Source organism: Chiloscyllium punctatum, chromosome 25, assembly GCF_047496795.1.
Source record: "Chiloscyllium punctatum isolate Juve2018m chromosome 25, sChiPun1.3, whole genome shotgun sequence".
NCBI lineage: Eukaryota > Metazoa > Chordata > Chondrichthyes > Orectolobiformes > Hemiscylliidae > Chiloscyllium > Chiloscyllium punctatum.
The window spans coordinates 20,336,873-20,361,576 of NC_092763.1; the positions used below are offsets into that span (position 1 = coordinate 20,336,873).

Below are 24,704 nucleotides of genomic sequence, written 5' to 3' on the forward strand. Positions count from 1 at the left end.
GTGTTCTTCTTTGTCTGTGTGTATGTCTAGTGATAGTGGGTCATGTCTTTTGGTGGCTAGTTGATGTTTGTGTATCCTGGTGGCAAGTTTCCTGTTAGTTTGTCTATGTTTGTTACAGTTCTTGTCTGGTATCTTGCAAATGGCGTTAGTTTTGCTTGTGGTATCTAGTGAATCTGTTAGGTTCATTAGTCGCTGTTTAAGTGTGTTGGTAGGTTTGTGGGCTTGAAAATGTTGAATAGATATTTTTCTTCTGCTTTTTATAGTTCTTGGGTGCTGCAGTGTGATGTAGCTCCTTGAAATGTCTTGATGCAGCTCTGTTTTTGGGTGTTGGGGCGATTGCTTCTGAAGTTAAGTATTTGGAAGTGTGTGTTGTTTTTCTGTAAACGCTGGTTTGAAGCTCTCTGTTAACTGAACATTCACCTGTCATGTCTAGGAATGGGAGTCTATTGTCGTTCTCCTCCTCTTCTTCTGTGAATTTTATGCCTGTCAAGATATTGTTGGTGTGGTGTGTTTGCTCTAATTTGTTCTGTTTTGTGATGACAAAAGTGTCATTCGCATAGCAGACCCACAGTTTGGGTTGGATGGGAGGGGCAGCTTGTTCAAGTCTCTGCATTACTGCTTCCACTATGAGACCTGATATTGGTGATCCCATAGGTGTTCCCATTCCTAGACATGACAGTTGAACGTACAGTTAACGGAGGGTAACTGATGTTACCTAGTATGATGACGAAACATCTGAAAACAAACCTTGCAGCTTAGCGAGCTAACTTACATAACATCAACCTGAGCTACAAATTTCCTCAAAAATTGCTAATATTCTACTGAATTCAGTCATTTTAAAAAAAACACGGAAATAAATGCAATCCAATAACATTTTGACCCAGGGAAATAAGCTAAATGAAAGAAATTGTCTTCCTGTATGGGTTTCCCTTTACAGAGACCACTTGTCATGCAGTATAGGATAAGTATCTCTGCATGAATTCTCAGTTTTGCTTGATTACCAGTTTAGAATTTGCTGTTGTGTGTACATAATTTTCATCACGCTCAGATCTGATTTGATGCTTTTCTTTATATAATATTCTTGGCGGGTAGTCATGGGGAATAGATTGGCTTCTCACTGCGTGACACATGTAGTCAGGGTTGAGAATTTCGAGCTTGGGAATAGCACATACTTGATGCAGCATTAAGATGTCTTTAATCTGAGTCAGTGCAGCTATAGAAGATAATACCCTTATTGCATTAAAATTGGATCTTCCTATTTATTAATATTGTGTTCTCTTAAAGGCAAAAGTAATGCCAAATTGTGGCAGTTTCATGAGACATTAGACATAGTCCCCAAATTGATTTTACTTGGGATCATGAATGTATAATAATGAATAAGGGAAGTTTTTTTTAAATCCAATGTTTTACCTTCTGCTTTCTTGGCAGCATTGACTTCAGCTGAAATTGGATTCCATAAAGACTGATTATCCTTTAGTAATTTAGCAGATTATTACTTTAAAGCATAATTCAAAGCAGTGAGCATTGACAGGTCTGTCATGCTAATTACAGATAGATTTATGAACACACTATCTGACAAACTGGCATTGAGGTGATTTTAGGTGCTTCATTGGAGTTTGCCATATGGAGCCATCGTGCACTAATTCTTTGTCATTTTCTCGGTGTGTTCTTTAAAAACGTTGGTATGGTTACTATGTGCTGGGTTTTAATTTGCTGCATTTGTTAAATTTATGGTGCAGTAATGTCATAGATTTATTTTAGTAGACATCAGTGGTCTGATCCCTTTTGTAAAAGTAGTAACTCGTGTTCACTTGCTGCATTTCTAGTTGTTCATTTAAGTTTGTTTAGTTGTCCTACAGTGACCATACACGGCAGCTCATTGTATCAGGATATTTTGTTCTACCTGCACGGATTAACTGTAACTTAAACCTTTCATCCAAGCATGCTCAACAAGGCTCAGAATTAAAATAATATTTGGCGGAATGGAAATGGTATGAATTCATACCATATTTAAAATGATTGTGCTTTGTTTTTATTTAGCAAAGGATAATGACTTGCTTTCGAGCATGGGAGGACTGGGCAGTGTATCCAGAGCCATTCCTCATAAGGTTACAGAATATATTCCTTGGATTAATGAAACTGGATGATGATTTATCAGAAAGACCTCTGGTATGTATCAGTATTACCTAGATTATCCTTTTAACACCAGTACATGGTGAATGAACTACACTTCTTGTTTTCTTTTCTTCCCTTCCAATTCGCTTTCTCCGTTCTGGAGATGTCAGCTAATGTCACTAGTAGCGATTCTGTAGATTTAACTTCAAATTGTGATGGTTGGTGTTGTAACACAGCAGCTAAGCCCATTACTTTCTCGAAGAGATGCTAAAGATAATTATAACATTTGAGCCTGAGCTGTGATCAACTAATTCAGCAGTGAGCAGACTATTTTTACAGGTAGCTGTTGAGTCAGATGCTGATAACATATTTGACATTGTTTTTCTGTTTTCTATGATGGAAAAAATGGCAAAATTGTTTTTTTAAAAAAGCTTGAAAATACCGTATATATTCATGTAAAGGTCAAATTTTTTTAGCGAGTTTTTTTAAGCTGAAATTAAGGGGTCGACTATTACACGAGTATTGTTTTCGAGGGGATGAAACTCCTGTTTTGGTACAAGTCCAAAATAGACAAACAAGAGCCAGATCTCTACATAAAGCAAAAAAAAAAGAAAAAGAGTTATGGCCATTATTGAATATTTATCCATAAAATAACTGTCTCCATTCTGCCTGCTATGGTAGATGGTACTGTTGTACCATTTTCCAGTTACCAGTACTGTAAAGTGTATGTAGGTCTGCACATACGTACAAAGGTTAATCAGCATACCAGCAGGTGGTTAGGACATCATGTAAATTGCTGCCATAATTTACCTGTAGCCTATGTTCAGTGTTCAGAAGCATGTTCATCGCAAGCCTACTGTAGAGAGTACACATTTACCATAGCTTGCTTTGTCATATTAACACTCTTACCGTACATACAGCTTAGTTTCTATAGTTTATCGGTAAGTACCAGCACATCAAATTTTCTTATACTGGTAATGAAATTTTGAGGTAACTACAAAGGAACCTCGATTATCTGAATATCAGATTATCCGAAGGGGATCTCAAAGTTCCGATAGAAACATTACATCAAAGAGCTGTTTCAACCCTGCTAAGTCTTTTGTTTATAGGTACAATGATTTAAAAACGACTCTGCTCATTGAAATGCTGCCGAGAACAGTCCTGGACAGTCCAGGCACCATATAAATGACTGACCTCCTACCCTCCCTCTCTTCCCCCACACTTTCCCTGGAGTTCTACACCCCTAAACCTCCCCCCTTCCACAGATAATCTCTCCAAAATTGTCCTGTAGTTGCAGTAAAAAGTTACTCTGTGCGCGCAAGTGTGCTGTTTGGAGGCTTACCCCACATAGGCAGCAGCAGCCTTACTGTTGGTGTCCATTCTAGCAGATGGGGGAGTGGGGCGGTCGGCGGGGGCGCGGATGCAGATCAGACGGTGGATGGGGTTGGGGGGGCGCTGTTGGGCAGGCAAGGTGGGAGCGGACAGATTTGGGCGTGGGCAATGGGGCGGAAGGTGTTGGGGACAAATTGTGTTGGGGGTGGGTGGGGGGGGAACCTACGGGGCTTGGGGGCGGGGTGGAGGCTGACAGTCTGGGGGCAGTCGGGGTGGGGGCGGGGGCGGGGGCTCACACGCAGTGTGCTGCTGCTTAGTCTCCTGCACAGGGAACAGACTTCACAGAAACTGAGCCCCAGAGGAAATCAATTAACAGAATAATCAATTATCTGAGCGAAATAGTGCCCACCCATCTCGTCCAGATAATGTGAGGTTCCTCTGTATATAGTGTGTTCTGGTAGTATCCAAGTACTGTGCCCTTTAAGGCTGCATATGGTCAGGAAGAGACCCCTGAAAAACTAGGGTCGACCTTTACACAAGATAAATTTTTACATGAGTATATAAGATATAAAGTTATTAGCTTATTGGAAAACTGCTATTTAACTCTCTGAAGCTCATCCTTCTATTATATTATCACCTACTATGCCATTATTTGTATTCTCAAAATTTCAGTATTTTATCTGTTATCTTGCTTGATAAGTTGTAACTGTTGATGGTATTGTGCACAAATGTTTTTCCTGATACTTCTCCCCAATTTAATTTTCATAAAGTTAAATTTATGTCTTTTGGTTCTATTTCTTGGTCTCTTGCCATAGTTTTCACGTTAGAGAGCCTTGAGTCTGTTGTGCAGTTATTGCAATTTGTCATATGTGAAATCATCATATCCTTTCTTTGCAGTATTTCACTCTAATTGTTCATATCGCTGTACCCCATCACTGGTCACAAATCACAGCATACCTTACCAAGCTATCCTGTACACTACTTCAAAACGTAACCATCCACTTTTGTTACCCTCAGATTCTCAACACCTCAGATTCACTATAGATGTAGTGTTGTGTGATTTAATCATGCTCAGTATTGCCAGACTCTTACACTCTAGTTCTACTCATAAGATCCTGGAGGATTGCCGATTTGAGTAGTATCGTCCAATGACCCTTTCTCAAATGTTCCTAAACCACGCTACAGTTATTCCTGTGATTCAGCACTTAGACAAATGTGGCTCCCACCACGACGTTCTCTGACTTGCTACCATTTCTTATTCCCTAGGCAAAAAGACTTCTCGTTCTCCGATAATTCTGCACTGCTCCCATTCCCACAATCATTCCATACTTTTAACCAGCTCTGCAACACTGCTGAGTCACAGTAACCCAATTAGTGTTAATAAATATTTACCAATCAGAATTTATTCTCTACTATAAGCTTTTAAATAAAGTTGACGTCATTAAGTAAACAAGTACACCTATAATAGTTAAAGCTCATAAATTAAAATACCTGAAAGTTGCACAATTAGTTTCAACCAGAACATGTTATCATATTTCTCTTTGTATTTTAATAACAGGACAATTTTACTTCAATTGCTTAAATTAGTGGCTATCAGTAGTCCACAGCAGGCCAGTCAAGCATTCCAGTGCAGGAAAGCTTTGGGAACTATTTCCACCAAAACCACCAAGTACTGTATAGACATTGGAAGCATGCTTCATACCTTGTCTTAATTATATATCACATTCTAAAATATTGTGTGAATGAAATCCAACTAATTTGCATTTTAATCAATATTGTTTTTATGACCTATTTGGTTAACTTAAATGTACCTGCTAGCTGACTGTATGCACCACCTAGGATATTTGCATGTTTACCAGTATTAAAGTGGAATTAAGTATTCCTTGTGTTTGTCTGATTTATGTTTATTCAGGTGATTGATGATGTGGATGGTACACCAATTGATGGTGACCAACTTGCTCCATTAGATGATGTTGATGGATTGCCAATTGATGGTATCCCACTCGATGGAGCACCTTTAGATGATATTGATGGGATTCCTTTGAAATCAGTTGAGGATGACCTTGATGGAATGCCAAGTAAGCGCATTAATAATATTGACACTGCTTATTAATGATAAGAGTATTGTTGGCACTTGTGGGTTTATTTTAATGATAGAAATATTTGAGTTGAATGGTAATTATTTTACCTAATATTGGAAATATTTGAATTTAAAATATTTTAATGTAGTTATCAATTATACTTGTTTTAAGGTAATTTGTTATAGATGCAATATCTTTAGCCATTGATCATTTTTGTGAATTAATGTTTCTAAGAATTATCAAAATAGCAGGTAGTTGGTGGTGCGAAAAAAATTATTGGATTTGTTCTCATTAGTTAAGAAACAAAAATCATTTATTTTGCAACTGCTTTCATACTTAGCAAGGTTTAAATAGAAACTAAACCTGTGCAGATTTTGGTGGTATTTTGGGGCAATTGATGTTCTTTTGAATAACTTCACAAGGGGAAGTTCAGTAGTATTGAAGTTTCAATCCTGTGGAACCCAACTTACTGTATTCTGTCTTGTATTCGGTCGTTGAAATTGAAGATGTATGAGTATTCTGTCAAAGGTGACTTCATTATTGGTCACTGGCCTTTGCAAAGGAAAGATGACGTTTAATGCATATGAACCATTGAAATCTTTGAGGCATCTTGATCGGCTATAATGCATTTTCAAGTAGTTTTGAAGTGTTACTACTGTTCTGGTAAGGGAAGCATAGCAATATCTCGCTGAGCCCTGAGGTAACCACCAGATAAAAGGCCATCAATCAATTGCCAGTAGGGATATAAGACCTTAAGAAATAGGGACAGGAGTATGGCCTTGAGTCTACTCAGCCATTCAATAGGGTTATGGCTATTCTGACATTTATGACAGTGCTATGGCTTTGAGGTGTATTTTGTCCTTTTATTTTCTGATGAAGAAAGGTTGAGACAGAAGTGACATGCAGTCTGCTCAAAGCCAATAAAGACCATAAAACGTGGGAGCAGAAACTCAGCTGTTCAGTCCATCAACTCTGCTCCGCCATTCGATCATGGCTGAGAAGTTTTTCAACCCCATTCTCCCACTTTCTCCCAGTAACCCTTGATACTCAAGAATCTGTCTATCTCTGTTTCAAATATACTCAATGACCTTGTCTCCATAGCCTTGTGTGGCAGTGAGTTCCATAGATTCCCCACTCTCTGGCTGAAGAAGTTTCTCCTTATCTCCGTTCTATAAGGTCTTCCCTTTACTCTAAGGCTGTGCTCTCGAGTCAGAGTCTCTCCTACCAATGGAAACATCTCTGTCCAGGCCACTCAGTATTCTGTATGTTTCGATTAGATCCCCCGTCATCCTTCTAAACTCCATCCCGTATAGACCCAGAGTCCTCAAACATTCTTCATATGTTATTGGGACCATTCTCGTGAATCTCCTCTGAACACGCTTCAGGGTTAGTACATCCCTTCTGAGGTATGGGGACCAAAACTGCATACAATACTCCAAGTGTGGTCTGACAGCTTGTGAAGCTGTGGGATTTTTTTTTAAAGTTGTAACAGTAGCTGAAGCCTGAATGGGGTCAAACTCCTCAGAACCAGGATTACGAGTTTTAGCTTTTAACAGTTGCTGGGGACTTGAAGCGGAATGTGGAATCTCTTATTCTTCTCTCTGTTCCAGCTAAAAGCTGGGGTTCTCTTCCTGCTGCGAGACTTGGAACAGTTCATTAGTAGTAGTTAATATGTTATTTTGTTAAGTATTTTGATAAATACAATTCAGCCAATTTTATTTTTAACTGTAATGTAAAATGAAGTGTTTTTTTTGCTTAAAGTTGAGTAGTTTGATCAATTTAATTGCATTCAGAATGCAATGCCTTATGCTCACCTTTAAAATAGGGAAAGGCTAGTGTCTGGACTATCTTATTATATTTTGAGGAGGTTTGGTCTTGTCCTTGACACATTCCTCCTTGCATTTTCCTATCCTTTCCCTGTAACCCTTGGTTCCCCATATGGTGTACACAAAAAGAAAACAAATGTTTGTGTGGCATCCTACCAAACCACAAGAAATCTGTGTTTTACAGCCAATTAGGTCCTTTTCCATATAGTACCTGGTACAACATAGGATATGTGGCAAGCAAATTCCCACTGACAGTCATTTGATGAGCAGGTAACTTCTTTTGTGATGTTGATTAATGAATACTTGCCCGGACATCAAGGATAAACTTCTGCTCTTTGAATAGTGCTGCAAGATATTTGCATTCACCTGAGAGATCAGACAGGGCTTCAGTTTTAACATCTCATTCAAAAGATGCTGCCTTCATCAATGTAGCAGTCCTTCAGTATTGGATTGGAGTGTCAACTTTGTGACTTTTTTGTATTCCAGTTCTTGATTAGGATTTGAACCCACAATCCTCTGACTCAGACAAGAGTGCTGCAAAATAGTTACAGCTGTCAGAGAGAAAAACAAAATGGCACTGTAATTGGCATTGTGGTAACCCACGAGAACAGTTGCATCTACAAGTTTCCAGCATGTTAATAGGTTTGTGACAATTTTAAAGAATATTTCTGAATTTTTCTCTTTTTTTTAGTGGAGGAACTCGTTGTTAAAAAGGAAGAACCACTGTTAAAGATTGCACCTTCAAAATGGGAAACTGTGGATGAATCGGAGTTGGAATCTCATGGTATGAATTTTTAGTTTGTTTTGGTGTTTATACTGATACATTCATGCACTATTTCAAACTAATTGAATATTTGTTACTACTATGATCATCTGTTGCCTGATTAGAAATTTAAGTTTTAGAATTAAATTTCCAACTAAGTATTTCATTGAAGATTTGGATATAAGTAGATGTATGTTAAGTAGTCCCAAACATTTTGTTGAATATCTTTAAACATAACTTCAAATTTCAGAAGTTGTATATAATAACACAAAGATGCAAGGAGATTTTGTCATTTAACAATTAGGCATAATACAGTTTTTAACCAAGTAACTGTATAAGTACATTTGTTTTGTGATCAAAATTGGATCATAAAAAGAAATTCACCTTCAACTTAAGAAAGGTGAAGTTAAAGTAAGTTTTTGCAGTGGCAATTTGTAGCCTGAGATTGAGTAGCACATATGACTGAAAAATCATGAGCAAGAGAGGATGGAATAGCATGTCCATTTTCTTCCCATTGCCACAGCATTTTGCCAGCTGTGGAGAAGGTGGCAGATGGCCCTCCTATCCAGAGGTCACTTGAGACAATTAACTAGCCAGTTAAGGGACTCTTCCCATTACCAGGGGCTTTCTGGCAAGTGGAGCAGCCCCATATCAATTCATGGCAGCTTCCATGTAAACTCAAGGTGAAGGTGGGTGGCTTCTGGTTTCTTATCCAGTGACGAACACTTCCTCTGTAGTGACACGCCTTTCCATTGCTGGGTCCTGCCTGATTGGACTGAGACCAGGTGGTCCCTCACCACCTGTCTTGCCTGGAAATGCCACATTCATGCTTGTTTTGTCCAGCTGCATACAAGCTCAACAGTGGCAGTACTCCAGTGATGCTACTAGGCCTAAAGAGCTGCAAGCTCTCCAATTGACTGGCAGCTTTGAGGCGAAATCTTGCCCTATAAGGATTTGGAACCCTGATACAACTCTTTAGCTGGCCAGTGTGTCTGCTGCTTGAGTAAATGGCAGTGGAGTATTTTGTATTATACCCACAGTTGTTTGTTCTTTATCTAAAATGAAATGGTTTAAAATACATTGCTGGATTTGTAGTAACCAGGTGAGGCACTTTATACGTTTACACAATGATACTGTTTCTATTTATGAAATGCTGAAATATAAATCTTATTTTTGCAGCAATAACTATGTCAAAATGGGATCTTCTTGACCATCCAGAATCAGAAGAAAAAATTGAGATTAAGTGAGTTGCTTTGTGCGACCTGTTGTGCGTTGGCATTTAATTCTCCAAGAATTTGTGTGAATTGCCAAGTTGCTCAAAAGCAGAATTAAGGCTTATTAATCATCTGATGAATGAATTGGTTTCCTTCATAATTGTAATCAAGTTAGAGTAATTATTTTGTCAGTATTTGCAGTCAAGCATGCCAGGCATCTAAGTCAAAGACTGACTCTCAACAAAAATAGTGTGCCATTTCTGCCCTTCCATCTGAATACTGTAAGCACATCTTCATCACCTCTCCACTGACAGAATTCTACAGTGACCATTCCCTCAGTAACAGTGAGAAAGTGAGGACTGCAGATACTGGAGAGTCCGAGTCAAAACGTGTGGCACTGGAAAAACACAGCAGGTCAGGCAACATCCGAGGAACAGGAGAGTCGATGTTTCAGACATAAGACCTTCCTGATGAAAGACTTATGCCCGAAACATCGACTTTCCTGCTCCTTGGATGCTGCCTGACCTTTGTTTTTCCAGCACAGTTCCTTCTGTGACACCCCAGTCCATCACTTCTGACACTTGCTTTTGCACACAGCCCCCAAATGGCACCTTCCCATGCAATCCATTCACCTCGTCCCTCCACACTATTCAATGCCCCAAGTTCACCTTCCAAATAAGGCAGTCTTTTATGTATACTGCTTTCAGTTGTATTTGCTTCTTGCATTCAACTTTACTTTAGCAAGACTGAGCACAGACTATGACTATTTTGCAGAATGCCTCTGTTCTGTCAGTAATGTCTCTGACCATCCAGTTGCTTATTTCAATAAACTATCTTTCTCCTATGTAGCATCCGCCTTCCGCAAAGACTGTTCCCTCCGCGACTACCTGGTCAGGTCCACGCCCCCAAACAACCCACCCTCCAATCCTGGCACTTTCCCCTGCCACCGCAGGAACTGTAAAACCTGCGCCCACACCTCCTCCCTCACCTCTATCCAAGGCCCTAAAGGAGCCTTCCACATCCATCAAAGTTTTACTTGCACATCCACTAATATCATTTATTGTATCCGTTGCTCCCTAGCAGAGCGCTTTAGGGAACATCTCCGGGACACCTGCACCAATCAACCACACCGCCCCGTGGTCCAACATTTCAATTCCCCCTCCCACTCTGCCAAGGGCATGGAGGTCCTGGGCCTCCTTCACCGCCGCTCCCTCACCACCAGACACCTGGAGGAAGAATGCCTCATCTTCCGCCTCGGAACACTTCAACCCCAGGGCATCAATGTGGACTTCAACAGTTTCCTCATTTCCCCTTCCCCCACCTCACCCTAGTTCTAAACTTCCAGCTCAGTAACTGTCCCCTTGATTTGCCCGGACTTGTCCTACCTGCCTATCTTCTTTTCCACTTATCCTCTCCACCCTCTCCTCCTTGACCTATCACCTTCATCCCCTCCCCCACTCACCCATTGTACTCTATGCTACTTTCTCCCCTCCTCTAGCTTATCTCTCCACGCTTCAGGCTCACTGCCTTTATTCCTGATGAAGGGCTTTTGTCCGAAACGTCGATTTCGAAGCGACTTGGATGCTGCCTGAACTGCTGTGCTCTTCCAGCACCACTAATCCAGAATCTGGTTTCCAGCGTCTGCAGTCATTGTTTTTACCTCAATGTTGTTTTACCTTTACTCAGGTGTTTTTTTATGAATGGTCCTCCTGATAAGTGCAAGATGAAAACCTTTGGCAAAATGTCTTTCTTCAACTATAATTAATTTAAGCAACATGACAATAATGAAGCAACTAATCAGTGGCTCAGTGGTTAGCACTGCTGATCAAGATGTTCATCTCCTACTCCCAATTGCAGAATTTTGTAATCCTTGATTACAAATGGATCTGTAATCAACCATTTTGATTACAGCACAAGGGACCTGGGTTCAATTCCAGTCTCTGGCGGAATTGTGGAATTTGCACATTCTCCCTATGTGTGGATTTCCATTGGGTGCTCAGGTTTCCTCCCATAGTCCAAAGATGCGCCGGTTAGGTGAATTGACCATGCTAAATTGTGCATAGTGTTCAGGGATGTGTGAGTTATGTGCATTAGTCAGGGGAAATGTAAAGTAATAGGGTAGGGCAGTGGGTCGGGGTACAATACTCTTCATAGCTCGGTGTGGACTTGTTGGGCCTACTGGTCTGTTTCTACCCTGTCGTGAGTCTATGATAACAGCTTTGAAGAATGCCAAATCCTTAGAACCAATTGATTTCAGTTGTGGGGTTTTAAAGCATGTAGATAAGAACATTGCAGACGTCCTAATTATTATCTTAGAATGTTCTTTTGGTATGAGAATTCTTCCTTCACATTAGAAAAATTGTATAGCCCTTCAATAAAGTGAGGTGAGAGAAAGAAAATGGTTGATTACAGATCCATTTGTAATCAAGGATTACAAAATTCTGCAATTGGGAATAGGAGATGAACATCTTGATTAGAGAGAGCTAGCAAGGATTTTTAAAGAATAGGTCATGCCTGACTAAGCTGAATTTTTATTCACAAGGTCATGAATGTCATGAACAGGAATTTGTTGGTGTAAGATATTTGTATTAATTTTTCCGAAGGTGTTTGAGAAAATCCATCATGAGTACTGTTAGCTAAAACTGACACTCCTGGAATTGAAGGCATTGTATCAACTGAGTGCAAGGAGACAAAGGTGTATTATGTTAGGCACGCGCAATGGCTTAATGTGACTAATAGTTTCATTCAGAGATCTGTATTAGGGCTTCAATTATTGGTCTTATTTTATTAGTTTGGATAATGAGATAAAAAAGCACATATCCAATGTAGTGCCCAAAACAGGGTCTTGTGCATAAAGGCAGGGGACATGGCTGAATTTACTGTTGCGTGGTTTAATATTTTTGTGTATGTTTGCCAGCTTCAGCCAATTCCGTTATTCCACGTGATATCAAGATATGGTTGAAGGCATTGCTTTGCTGATAAGGCTGTGGGCTGGAAAAACGTTCTGGACACTGAAGACGTTCTGCACCCTTAATCAAGCTGTTCCAGTACAGTTACAATACTGGCATCTACCTGACACTGTGTAAAATTGACCTGGCATGATCTTTACAGGACAAATCCAACCTGGCCAATTACTGTCCTGTCGGTCTACTTTCAATTGGTTGAAAGGTGTTGGTTGATGCTCAGTTTAGGTTGTGACAGGCTCATCAGCTCCTGATCTCACAGCATTCATCCAAACAAGGTCAAAAGGCCTGAACCCAAGATGGGAAGTGAGGGTGATCACCCTTCACATCGAGGCATCTTTTGACCAAATGTGGCATCAAGGAGCTCTAGCTAAACTGCGTTCAGTAGGATTGGGAGTGCTTGCTGATGATTGCATAATGTTTGGCACCATTTGTAACTCCTCATATTAAGCGGTCTGTGTCCAAATGCAGCAGGAACTGGACAGCACTCAGGCTTTAGCTGATAAGTAGCAAGTAATGTGTGCCAGGCAGTGATCATCTTCAACAAGACAGATTCCAACCATCACTGAATTCTCCACTCTCAACATCCTTGGAGTTTCACCTGAAACTGAACTGCACCACCTATATAAGTACCCTGATTGTAAGACCACATCAGAAACTGGAAATTCTGTAATAAGTAACCTGCCTCCTCAAATCTGTCCCTGATCTACAAGGCACAAGTCAATGGTGTGATGGCATATCCCCAATTACTTGGATGAATGCAGCTCCAACAACAGTCAAGATGCTCAATTTCATCCAGGACAAAGCAGCTGCTGATTGGCGTCACATCTGATACCATCAGTATTCACACTCTCCTTGGTAGCAGCAGTGTGAACCATCTACAAGACATGGTACAACAGCCCACCAAGGCTCCTTCAACAGCCCCTTCCAAATCCGTGAACTCTATCCCCTAGGAGGACAAGGGCAACAGATACATCGAAATATCATCACCTTCAAGTTCCTCTCGGAGTCACATACCAGTTTGATTTAGAACTGTATCATGATTCCTTCACTGTCACTGGCTGAAAATGCTCGAACCCTCTCTAATAGCACAGGTGGTGTACCAGCTCCCCATGCAGTGCAGTGTTTTTGGGTAGGCAGCTCATCACCATCTTGACAGCAATTAGAAATAGGCAGTATCTGTTGGCCTAGCTAGGAATGTAATAATCACATGAATAATCAAAAAAAACAGTTGAGATAGTAGTTATTGGCAATATCAGGATTGCTGTGATGTCAATTTTACTATTGTCAAGGGTAATTGACTCATGAATATATGTTGAATTGACCATAATTGCCAACCTAAAGATAGTGATTCTTTAGGCATGTTGGATTTGTATGTTTGACAGATCGTAAACTAGGAGCTTTGAATATGTTTAGAATAACATCAACTCAGTATCACTGATGGTGAACAAACTCCGAGGACTGTAAACTGTATGGAGTCTGTGTAGTTGAATCATACCAAACTGTGGTGTGATGATGTTTTGGTTCGGTTTTCACAATACAGGGGCACATTACCTACAGCCTGCCACTTTAGGACCTGGAATGTGGTGAAGCTTGAGGCTTTCTGCAGGGATAAAGTATCCAATCTCCTGTTTGCCTCTGCTAACATTTTGGGTATCATCCTTTTACAACTTGTTTGTTTAAGTTTCTTGTGCTGCAAATTGCAATACTTGAAAAACTACTTTAATGCCTTTTATTTTGGTGATTCATTTGTGTTTTGATTAAAGGGTGTGATTCGTCTGATTTGTGGGTGGATCTTGTGCATGAAGAATATTTGAATTGGACAGCTGGTAAAGCACTTCAATTTTGAATTGGATTTTCTGGATTCAGAGAAGTAGTTCATGTGGGGATCCTGCACTGTGGTCTTGGTAGCCATTTACTAGTTGGCTTTTCTAGACCCACGAAGGAGGTTCTGGGGTGGCCAGGCAGGGAGAGGATTTTATTCTTCATTATCATTATTCTAAACTTTGTGATGCTGCCTTTGAATGGCAGTTCTGAGAGTCTTGGAACAAAATGCTTGAAATGTTACTCTGTTTCATTTTGTAAGTGTCCACATTAGTTGTGATGAACTATTTATGTAGAAGCTGGATGAAAGAAGAGATGCTCCAAGATTATAAATACTACACTCTATGTTGCTTGTAGTTTGACAAATCGCTTCTGTTAAACTTGATTTCTGTTCTTTATCCTTTAATATAAACACTGCTGGTTTACAGGAAGTTTTTCATTTGAGGAAGGCCGAAAATGTAAAGTGGACGAAAATTGTTCTCTGGTGTTTATCTAGAAGCCTGTTTTCTGTTATTTTTGTGGCATTCTTCCCAGCGTGGATTAAATTTGAAATCAAACTGCATATGGTTTTCAAAAATTCACTTGGCAGTTTTTTTTTTGTTTTCTGGGAAATTAATGGATTATGAATCTAAATGATTCTTATTGGAGTCTTCAATTTATTTTCCTGTAAAATGAATATTATTATTTCAAAATTACATTTCTAAGGGTGTAAAATTATTTTGATGCAAGTTACAGACACAGTAGCATTGGTACCATTTGAGTAATGCCAGTAATGGCAAGCATGCTAAGCTGCAGACCTTTCTCCAGGTTGCAGTAAACATCACGTATGACTAATACACTAATTTGGCAAGTTTATATATTATCTTACTGGAGCAGAAATTATCCTATTTGTGTTACTAGGGCAGCTGTTTGAATTTCATGAGTTTGTCCCATGAGTAGAATAGTTTGTCCTGCAGAAGAAACCCATCAAAAGTCAGGATTTCTCTTCATACACTTGGACATCTTGGGATAATTTTAAGAGCACTCTGGAAGGATGCTTATATTTTCTATGCTTTCCCCACGTTTAGTTTGATTTGAATAAACTTTATTCATATAATTTGTAGAAGTAGGTAACATGACATTTCAAAGTTGAAATTACAAAAAGTACAAATAAAATCAGGTTATTCTAATACTTTATTACTACATTTACAATTACTACATTCATTACTTATCAAGCATAGAGTCTGAAGGGTTTTATCCAGTTTTTAGTGTTCAGTACGATAGCTGTAAGGCCTTAGATGGTGACCTTACTATCAACTGTGCTGTTGCTTAAATTTGATATGAAAGACTGACCTAGGATTTGACACACCTATTTTTGCTGCAGATCTTTTGCCTCGATCAGGACAATCATTCTTTTAACTACTAGTTCAGACCTCTGTATTGACAGATTAAAATTAGGTTTCTTGCTTTGTTGGAGTCTTGTTCCATGCCAGACGACTCCTGGTCAGTTCATTTCCCTCCTTCGTCAGAAAAGGGCCTGCTTCTTTTCAGCTCCATAGTAAAATATTATAGCTGTTATTAATTGGATTCTAAGGTTTAAGGAGGGAACTAAAATTTGGGGAGGGAACTAAAATTTGGAAAGGAAACTTGTAGAAATTGCATGAGAATGGGTGGGGAATATGCCAGACAAAGCCACACAAATGGTCAGAGGTTTTGGAGGGGCTGCGTCATTTGTAATTTTGCAGTTGGCTTCTACATCCTCTAGTCTGTGCATACGTCTTTTCTTAGTTGAAGAAGAAGTCATCTAACATTTGCAACTGAACATTTACTTGAATAGTAAAAGAATGCTTAACTGATTACAGTTAAGTAGACTGAAATAATTGGGTGAAAACTTTGTTTGATTGCTGTGCACTTCAAATGTTGCTGCTTGCCATCCATATGCATTACATTGTGGTTTAAACCTATCAGTGTCTGAATGTCATTAATTTTTGTCAATACTTATTGCCTGCCTTGATCGCAGTATTTTCTTAAATTTTTAGAATGTGCTAATCAGTATCTTGGAAGATATGTATGTAGATACTAGTATAATGTTAATAGATCTTTGGTGATCTGGAGGAGGTAGTAAAACACAGGCAGAAGTACACTTGTCAGCAGGTCATCAATTTAATATTCAAAAAGCAGTGAATTTTGGGTGTTTTTGATATACAGGGAGGAAATTAAAGAGGAGTCAGATGAGGAAGAGGATGATGGTATTGAATCTGAAGAGTCATTTGGACAGAAGGAAGATCCCTATGATTCAAAATCTCAAAAAATGTTGGAAATGTCTGAAGAGAAACGTGCCAAACTGCGGGAAATTGAGGTAATAAACTGTCTTTATTTAAATCTTGTATGTGTTTTAACAGATTTTTTTACAGCAAATCAATTAAAAAACATCATTTGAAATAATATAGCTGAAAGGTTTGAGGCTTCGTAATGGCAATGCTATCTTTCTAGACTTTGTCATCTCACTTTTAATAGCTTCTTTTATAAAGGTATAGGGTGGCAGACCGGGAACTCCCACAACCAATTGATCAGATCCAAGATCAGCAGTCCTGTTCAATCTAGCCATGAATGTGGGTGGGCAATTAATCAGCTAACAGGAGGCAGAGGCACCACATATTACCCCATTTTCAATAATGGGGGAGCCCAGCACATCATTGCAAAAGATGAAGCTGACACATTTGCAGCAATAATCTGTCAAGATGTCTTGTAGATGATCTCTCCTGGAATTTCCTTAAGTTTCGAGGGTGACAGGTGCCTGTGATTGCAGCCAATTTGTTTCATTCCACTTGCTTTCAAGAAATGACTGAAATCCTTAATAACATCCTGGCAGTAGTACTGAAGACTTATTTCCAACCAGTTGAACTACTGACAAAACTGGAAGTCGGACACCATCTAGGACAAAGACTTCGAGACAAAAAAAACTGCAGATGCTGGAATCCAAAGTATACAGGCAAGAGACTGGAGGAACACAGCAAACCAGGCAGCGTCAGGAGGTGGGAATGTCAACGTTTTGGGTGTACGTTTTGGACCACCTGGGACCACTTGCACAGTAGCAGCTGTTTATACTATCAACAAGGTATACTGCAGTAACTCCCCAGTGCTCCTTCAACAGCCTCTACCACTTAGAAGGCGAAGTCTTAAGATGCACGGGAACAGCACTACCTGAAAGTTACCTTCCAAATCTCATACCATCCTGACTTGAAACTACATCGCTGTTCCTTCACTGTCAGTGGGTCAAAATCGTTCACTTCCTAACACGAAGTTTACCTACTCCCCGTGAATTTCAGCAGCCCAAGAAGACAGCTTACTGACAATTTCTTGATGGTAATTAGGATGTGCAATAAATGCTGGCCTAGCTAGCCACATCTCGTGAATCAATATAAAGAATATGCAAAAATTATCGAGGTGTCTAAACATGGAACCTAATGTTTCAGTAATAGTTTGAGCAACATTCTGTTGAATTGTCAAATAGATTTAACTGTTGCAAATGTAGAAAACCTGCTTAGAAGTGAGACTGTCATTTACAGTACTCCATTGGCTGTGTTGTAACTAGTCCTGTGCTGAAATTCAAACTTTTATTAACTGCATTCTTTATAATACTGCTGTATTTTTAGTCAGAGCACACCAACAGACAGCATTTAAATAAATAAGAAGTGGGAAACCATGTGGCCAATTTTGTTATCAGTCTTTCTCAATTACTGTAACTCCGTTGTCCTATCTTAGGTGTCTGTAATGCAACATTTTTTGCCTCTTACTCAGACAACTTGGAAAATGCTTTGTATATATTGTGAATGGACTCTGTAGTTCTGCCTCTGTGTAGGCACATCTTGAAATATATCTCACTACAGGAGCAATATTTTATGGACCAGTCTCATTGGCAGTGAATTGAAGGAACTGTTGTGGTAGAATGAGGTACATTCACTGTGGTTAGAACTGTTGGTGAAGGAAAACTGTCAGGAGGAGTAATTTATTTGAGTCTGCCATGTTGCTGCTGTCTACCAACATCAAGCTATTGTAAGACTTACTCTCAATGTTTGAACCAACAACTCTGGATAACATTGTTTATTACATTTTTATTAAAAATTACATTGAAGCATAGAGAAGTTGGGACATTACATTAGTTTTTTCAGAGTTAATTTAATCTAAAAGGGAATATTCCAGAGAGAACTTTGTAAGAACGTAAGAAATAGGATTGGATTATGCTTTTGAACCTATTCTGCCATTCAATCAGATCGTGGCTGATCTATTTCAAAGGAACTCTTCCTTCCTATAACAATCCCCATATCCCTTAGCTTATTTAGGTGCTTAGCACATTATCATCAAAATATGAAACACGAATAGATCCTCTCAGGCTAGGTCTGCCATTAATTATGATCATGGTTGATAATTGACTTCACTTTTCAATCTGCTCCCCATATCCCTTCATTATCTGACAGACCAAAACTCTGTGCCTCAGATTTAAATATATTCAGTGATGGCACATCTGAAAACCTCAAGTTGTACAACTCGTCTCTGTATTAAATAATTGGGCTCTTATCCTTGTGTCCCCTTGTTCTAGATTCTCCAGTGAGGAACAGCACCCCTCTGTCTTCCTTATCAAATCCCTTCATAACCTTGTATACTTGAATGAGCTTGCTTCTCATTTTGCTAAAATCCAGAGTTCATAGGCCCAACTAACTGGTCATATAGCAACATTCATGCCCCAGGAATTAATCTAGTTAACTTTGTTGCATCATTTTTAAAGCAACTATTTCTTACCTTAAGTATCAACACCAAAATTGCACACAATCGTCCAGATGTGATCTTGCCAAAGTGCTGTACAGATATAGAAAGACTACTTTGTTGCAGTTCAGCCCCTTTGCAATAAAAACTAATATGCAAATTTCCTTTCTGGTTGATTGCTGTACCTGCATGCTGTGTTTCTTCTATCATTATACTTACTTTCTTTGTGTATCACCATTTAAAAGTTACATGCCTTTTAAAATTATTCTGAATTTCAAATCTTAGAATCAAAGTGAATAACTTCACACTTGCCCATATTATATTCCACCTGTCACTTTGCCCATTTACTTAACCTGTCAATATCTCTGAGTCTCTTTGGGTTCTATTAATGGCTTGTGCTTCCACCCAGCTTTGTATTGTCAACAAATATAGTTACATTATTGCCTGTCTCTTTATCTGAGTCATTGACATAGACAGCACAAAGTTGAGGCCACAGCACTGAAGATTGTGGCAATCCACAAGAAACAGACTGCTAACTTAAAAAATTAGCTGTTTATCCATATTCTTTGCTTCCTGTCCATTAACAAATCCTGTGTCCCTACTAATATGACTACTTGCAACTCCATAAGCCCTTAGTTTGCAAACTAATGTATTGTGTGATACCTCATTGAATGCTTTTTGGAATCAGAGTATGTCGTATCAACTGTCTCCTTTGTATCATATCAGTTATATCCTCTAAAAATATCTAAGAAACTTGTCAAACATGTTTTTTCTTGTGTGAAACCACGTTGACTTTGTGTGATGTCAGTTTCAATAATTGCAGCTAAGCAAACATAGCATTCTGAGTGACAGAATTTGGAAGATTCACATCCCTTCAGTGAAGAAATTTCTCCGCAACTCCGGTCCTGCATGGATAACCATCTTTTCTGTACTGTCCAGCCAAGGGAATGTTCTCCCATCATCTATCCTATCAATCCCTTTGTTTGTTAGACGTTTTTCAATGAGATTACCCCTCATTCTTCTAAGTTCTCAGCATTGTAGGCCTATTTCACTCCATTCTCCTTGTGGGAAAATCCACTCATGCTAAGAATCAGTCTTGTGGACCTTCCAAGGTTAAAAAACTGTGCATGATACTCATGCAGTCTCACAAAGCCTTGATGTGATTGGAGTTGGAAGAAAGGAAGTAAAAATGTAAATTGTTTCGCAAGAAAGGTTGACATTTGCCTTTTTAGTTATTTGCTACATCTGCATGTTTAGTTACAAAAAATAAAGTGCTGAAAAGCGAAGCAGGTTTGGCAACATCTGTGGAGAGAAAACGGTTAACAGAACCTTCTGAAGCTGTGTTTCACCAGCAGTTTGTTTTTGTGCATTTCAGACCAAAGTTTTTTTTTTAATTTTTGCATGTTAATTCACCTTGATTCATGTGCAAGGACTCTCAAGTTCCTTGGGGTGCCAACATTTCCCATTTTCTTAACACGCAAATAAAATGTGATTTTTTTTTTGTTTCCATAAACATGCTGGTCTTTTTTTTGAATGACAACTATATTTTGAATTCTTAACTCTTCATTTCTTTCTTAGCTAAAAGTAATGAAATTTCAAGATGAATTGGAATCTGGTAAAAGGACTAAGAAATCAGGAATGACTTTTCAACAACAGGTTGAGCATTATAGAAGTAAACTGTTACAAAAGGTAAGATAGTTAACTGTGGTTGGCAAGTTGCCTGAGGTTGAGCAGAGAATGAGCAACTGGTTTTCTGCACAATGTATCAATTGTAACAACGTAAAGGTATGAGAAAGTGTAAATGACTAAAGCATGGAGGGCAGAAGATGATTTTCAAATTCATGAGGTGTTCCATTTTTTGGGGGCCCTCTCGTGGCACAGTGATAGTGTCACTATCTCTGGATCAGGAGGCCTGGGTTAAAGTCCCACCTGCTCCAGAGGTGTGTAATAACCTCTCTGAACCGGTTGATTAGAAGAATAGAGGGCGTTGAAAGCAGTATCAAAACAATTATGCCTCAGATGTCGCGATTTAAAGGAAATCATGTGTTGCATGATAGCAGCAAAATAATTATTAGTAATCTGAGAAGGAAATATTATTGCAATTCATAGTTTACATTTATATAAAGCCCATATTTTGTAACAAAAAAAATGTCAAAGTAGTCTGTTTTTCACTGTGCGTAGGAAAAGGAAAAAGACCAGGATAAAGAAGTGGAGAAAGAAGTTGGGGATCTTGAGAGAATAAAAGATCCAAGCAAAGAGAAAGATAAAAAGGAAAAAGATCGACCTGAAGAACGGAACAAAGATAGAGACAGGGATAAAGTCAAGAGCAAAGATAAGGAGAAGAATAAGCTGAAGAGCAAGGATAAAGAACGCAGTAAAGATCGAGCACGGACTAAAGAGAAGCACAAGGAGAAAGGCAATTCCTCGTCACCCTCCAGGTAAGCAAATACGTGAAACTGTAAAGTGGAACAAATCCTTGGAATTCTGGTAATACCAGAAGTTCAAGTGTAATTGATACGATTCACAAACTATTTTCACTTGCCACTGAGTTTCATTTGTGTCCCATTCCAACTGAGTTTGGAAATAATTGTTTTATTTCCGCACCTCCATTTTTTCACACTATTTGAGGCAAATGATGAAGGACGTTCAGTGTCATTCTTACCTTTTGCCCGTGGAACAACTTGCACGTAGATGCACTTTTATCCCAATTCCTACAATTGTTTGTTGAGCTGGTGCCTTGAAATTTCACTCTATGCATTTTAATTCTTGTGATGAGGTTTAGCCTTCTGTTAAAATGTTTGTGTGGACATCAAATGTTTTGCATAACTAAATATTTAGAATTTAAATTGAGTCCCTCAATGACTTAAATTACGAGTTTTTACTTTGGGTTTAGATTGTGGTAAAAGTGTGAAGGTCTGTCTGATAACTGTGTGCCTATTTTGTGAAGGAAGTTTGGCAGTATCAACTTAGTTTTTGGGAAGCATAAAGTGAATATTAATTATTTGATTGTTGGGATCTGTAACTGCTGTAGTTGTTTGTCATAGCATCCAAATTAATACTGAAGGTTCAAAATATATTATTACGAAACTTGGATTCTAAATTAGACTGAGTTATGTATCGCTTTAAGTTTGGTCTGCATTTATGTGGCCTAAGAAGCAGAGATGGAGTTTTAGTTCCATCATCGAGTCCTGTGAATGGGGAAAGAGGTCCTCAGTGGCACAGAAGTTTGTAAGCAAAAAGCTCCAGGAACAGAAAACTTAAGATGTTGTGGGTGAAAACATCCTTACAAGGCTGTTGTATATGAGAATTTAATTAATACCTGTTAAAGAATAAGTGAACTGTTAACTGTTTGATCATTTAAAAAGAGCTATTAGCCAGATTTTCCTACGCCAACCCATTATTAATCCAGTGTGGATTGGAGTTGCAAATAGTATCTGTGGAATCTTCATTGTCGAAGGCTTCAAAGGAATTGCCTTGGAAATTGGAATTTCTACCATGCATTTCCTCTCTGCCTCACACTCTCTGAAAATCCTCACTTACGTTGGAGAATGTGGAGAGTTCCAATGAAATTAATTAAATAGTTACTTAGGAAAGGTCTAACTTCTGAGTAACTATTCAACTGAACCTATGCTTACCTCTCTCACTGCCAGCTACAATTCCTTGGTCTGCACCCTCTCCCACTTCACCCCCCCAAGACCTCCACTGTGTCCTGTTCCTTCAGCTGTTACCTACACTTGGATATTGAGAATATAACATGGATACTGTTCCATTGGCCAAGTTTCATATTAGTAGCCTTGATTAGAATTTTTCTTAGTTTGAGCTAAGCAGACCAGCATTTTTGGATTAGGATCAGTGAGAGAGCATCAGCCCAGGCATCATCTCCATAGCTCAAAACATAAAATAGAAAGAGGCTTGTTTTAATTTAAATTCATTTTGTTACTAGGAAGGAAAGCAATAATTGAACAATATAATCATTTGCATACATTTCAGAATCTTTAGAAAAAACAGGTTTAACAATGCCATTTGGGTAAACTTTAACCAATGTACTGTCATTGGAAGTACCTTAACATTGCGCTTGTATTTTAGGAAAAGGAGGTGTACAAGCTCCCCAAGTCCATCAAGAAGCATCCGATGTGAAATATCCGTGTCTCCTTGGTCTGAAAGGTCACTACTAAAAGAAAATACCCTGTCTAGGTCTCCGTCCCCAGCATATAAAGATTCCCCAAGACAGAGCAGCAAACGGAAAAAAAGGTAGGTTCTACCTTCATACAATCTGTGTTTGACAATTGGTTAGTCTGCAATGAGGAGCATAGAATTTTCTTACAGAAGTTTCTTAGCATGTAGGTTAACTAGTCGAAATTACACTTTTTTCAAATAGGTCCATCAATATTCGGGATTCATATTCTCGTGTTAAATCTTTTAGTAATATTTATGCTTGCATTTATTTATTCCAATTTTTTTGGCAGATCTTGGTCTCGATCAAAATCACCTAAAAAGTCAAAGCATTCTCGTTCAAGTTCTCCGAAGAAATCAAGGCGATCGAGGTCGCGCTCAAGGACTCCTCACCGGTCTCACAAAAAGTCAAAGAAGAGCAAGCGCTGACATCCATTAGGTTTGCTTCTGCGCGATTATGTACATAAAGGATGATGCAGCATTTTTTTGTACTTTGTTTTGCCCCTTTGTTACTCTTTTCCATTTGTTTTATAGATGGAATAAATATTTGCTTTTGTATTTGGATAACTGCAACTCATGTTTAAAATGGGAATGTGATTCCGATCTGAAAATGGTGATCAGTTAGAAATAATCTGTGTAACTGTTGTTCTTGCAGTGTAAAGAATTCACTTCTGCTCCGCTACCTAGTTTTGCTTTTGCTTCAATACAGGTGTTGTGGTTTTTTATATATAATTACACAGTGAAGAGCTGCAGGGCCAGTATTTTTGTTTTGTTTTGTGACCCATATGCATCTCTGTTCTGTTTCTGTAATTAACCGCAACATTTAAATAAACTTTTGTGGCTCCTTTCATGATATTGATCGGTTTTATTCAGCATAATGGGTCCACACAGTAGCTTTATCATAATGAGTATATGCTTTTCCTGTGCGGGTGTGGGTTATCCTTCTTGAGTTAAGTGCCACCTGTGACCTAAGGAGCAGCAGGAGTCTTATCCCCTGATGATTCTACAAGGAAATGTCTCCATTTTCCTCTTTCTATCAGTACAGCTGCTTGGCAGTTAAAAATGAAAAATTGAACTGATGTTTTCCAGTCGTATCAGGACTTCTGATGCACCTTCAAAGTTATAGTAGTGTAAATACACAATATAAGTATTCTAGCCTTGATCTTTTCCATCTTTTTCACTCTGCTGGGAGAAGCTTCCATAGTTTCTTATAATGCATCAAGTATAAATGAAGTATTAAACTGAATTATCACAATGGGATGTATATGTATTTGCTTTCTCTCTCAACCCCTCACTACAGAATTTTAAGGTTGTTGCCCTGGTTCATGGTCAATGGTGCAATATCCAAGACCTTTTTTTTTGGCAACATCTTCCCTATTGTAGCCATGTGCAGACCTGTTGACAGTCTGTACTAAAGAGAAGTTTTCCTGTTTAATTTTCGTTTGAAGAAAAACTTAACTTACACATCTTTGTTTTGCAATATAGTAGGTAAGTAAAAATCTTTTCCAATGCTGGCCCAGCCCCTGTCTGTTTTTGGACACCAATGTTATGTATAACATGCAGAGATTCTTCACTCAACTTCAGAAAGTTATTTCATTTAATTTTTTTTTTTGTAAACAGAATTAAGAGGGAGCTTGGCCAAAAGTCAGAAATCCTATCAATGCTGGATC

General features: G+C 38.8%; 1 protein-coding gene across 2 annotated transcripts in view; it reads left to right on the forward strand.

Annotated features, from left to right (window-relative positions):
- Positions 1-23,884, forward strand: part of LOC140495733 (U2 snRNP-associated SURP motif-containing protein-like) — a 44,617-nt gene extending 20,733 nt beyond the window's left edge. For both annotated transcript variants that reach the window (XM_072594784.1, XM_072594785.1), the window contains 9 exons: positions 2,041-2,169; positions 5,360-5,525; positions 8,046-8,138; positions 9,297-9,360; positions 16,306-16,456; positions 20,440-20,550; positions 21,043-21,299; positions 22,948-23,112; positions 23,328-23,884. In XM_072594784.1, coding sequence (XP_072450885.1) covers positions 2,041-2,169; positions 5,360-5,525; positions 8,046-8,138; positions 9,297-9,360; positions 16,306-16,456; positions 20,440-20,550; positions 21,043-21,299; positions 22,948-23,112; positions 23,328-23,463 — 1,272 coding nt within the window. In that variant the 3' untranslated portion in view covers positions 23,464-23,884. The remainder of the gene's footprint in view (positions 1-2,040; positions 2,170-5,359; positions 5,526-8,045; positions 8,139-9,296; positions 9,361-16,305; positions 16,457-20,439; positions 20,551-21,042; positions 21,300-22,947; positions 23,113-23,327) is intronic.
- The last annotated feature ends 820 nt before the right edge of the window (positions 23,885-24,704 follow it).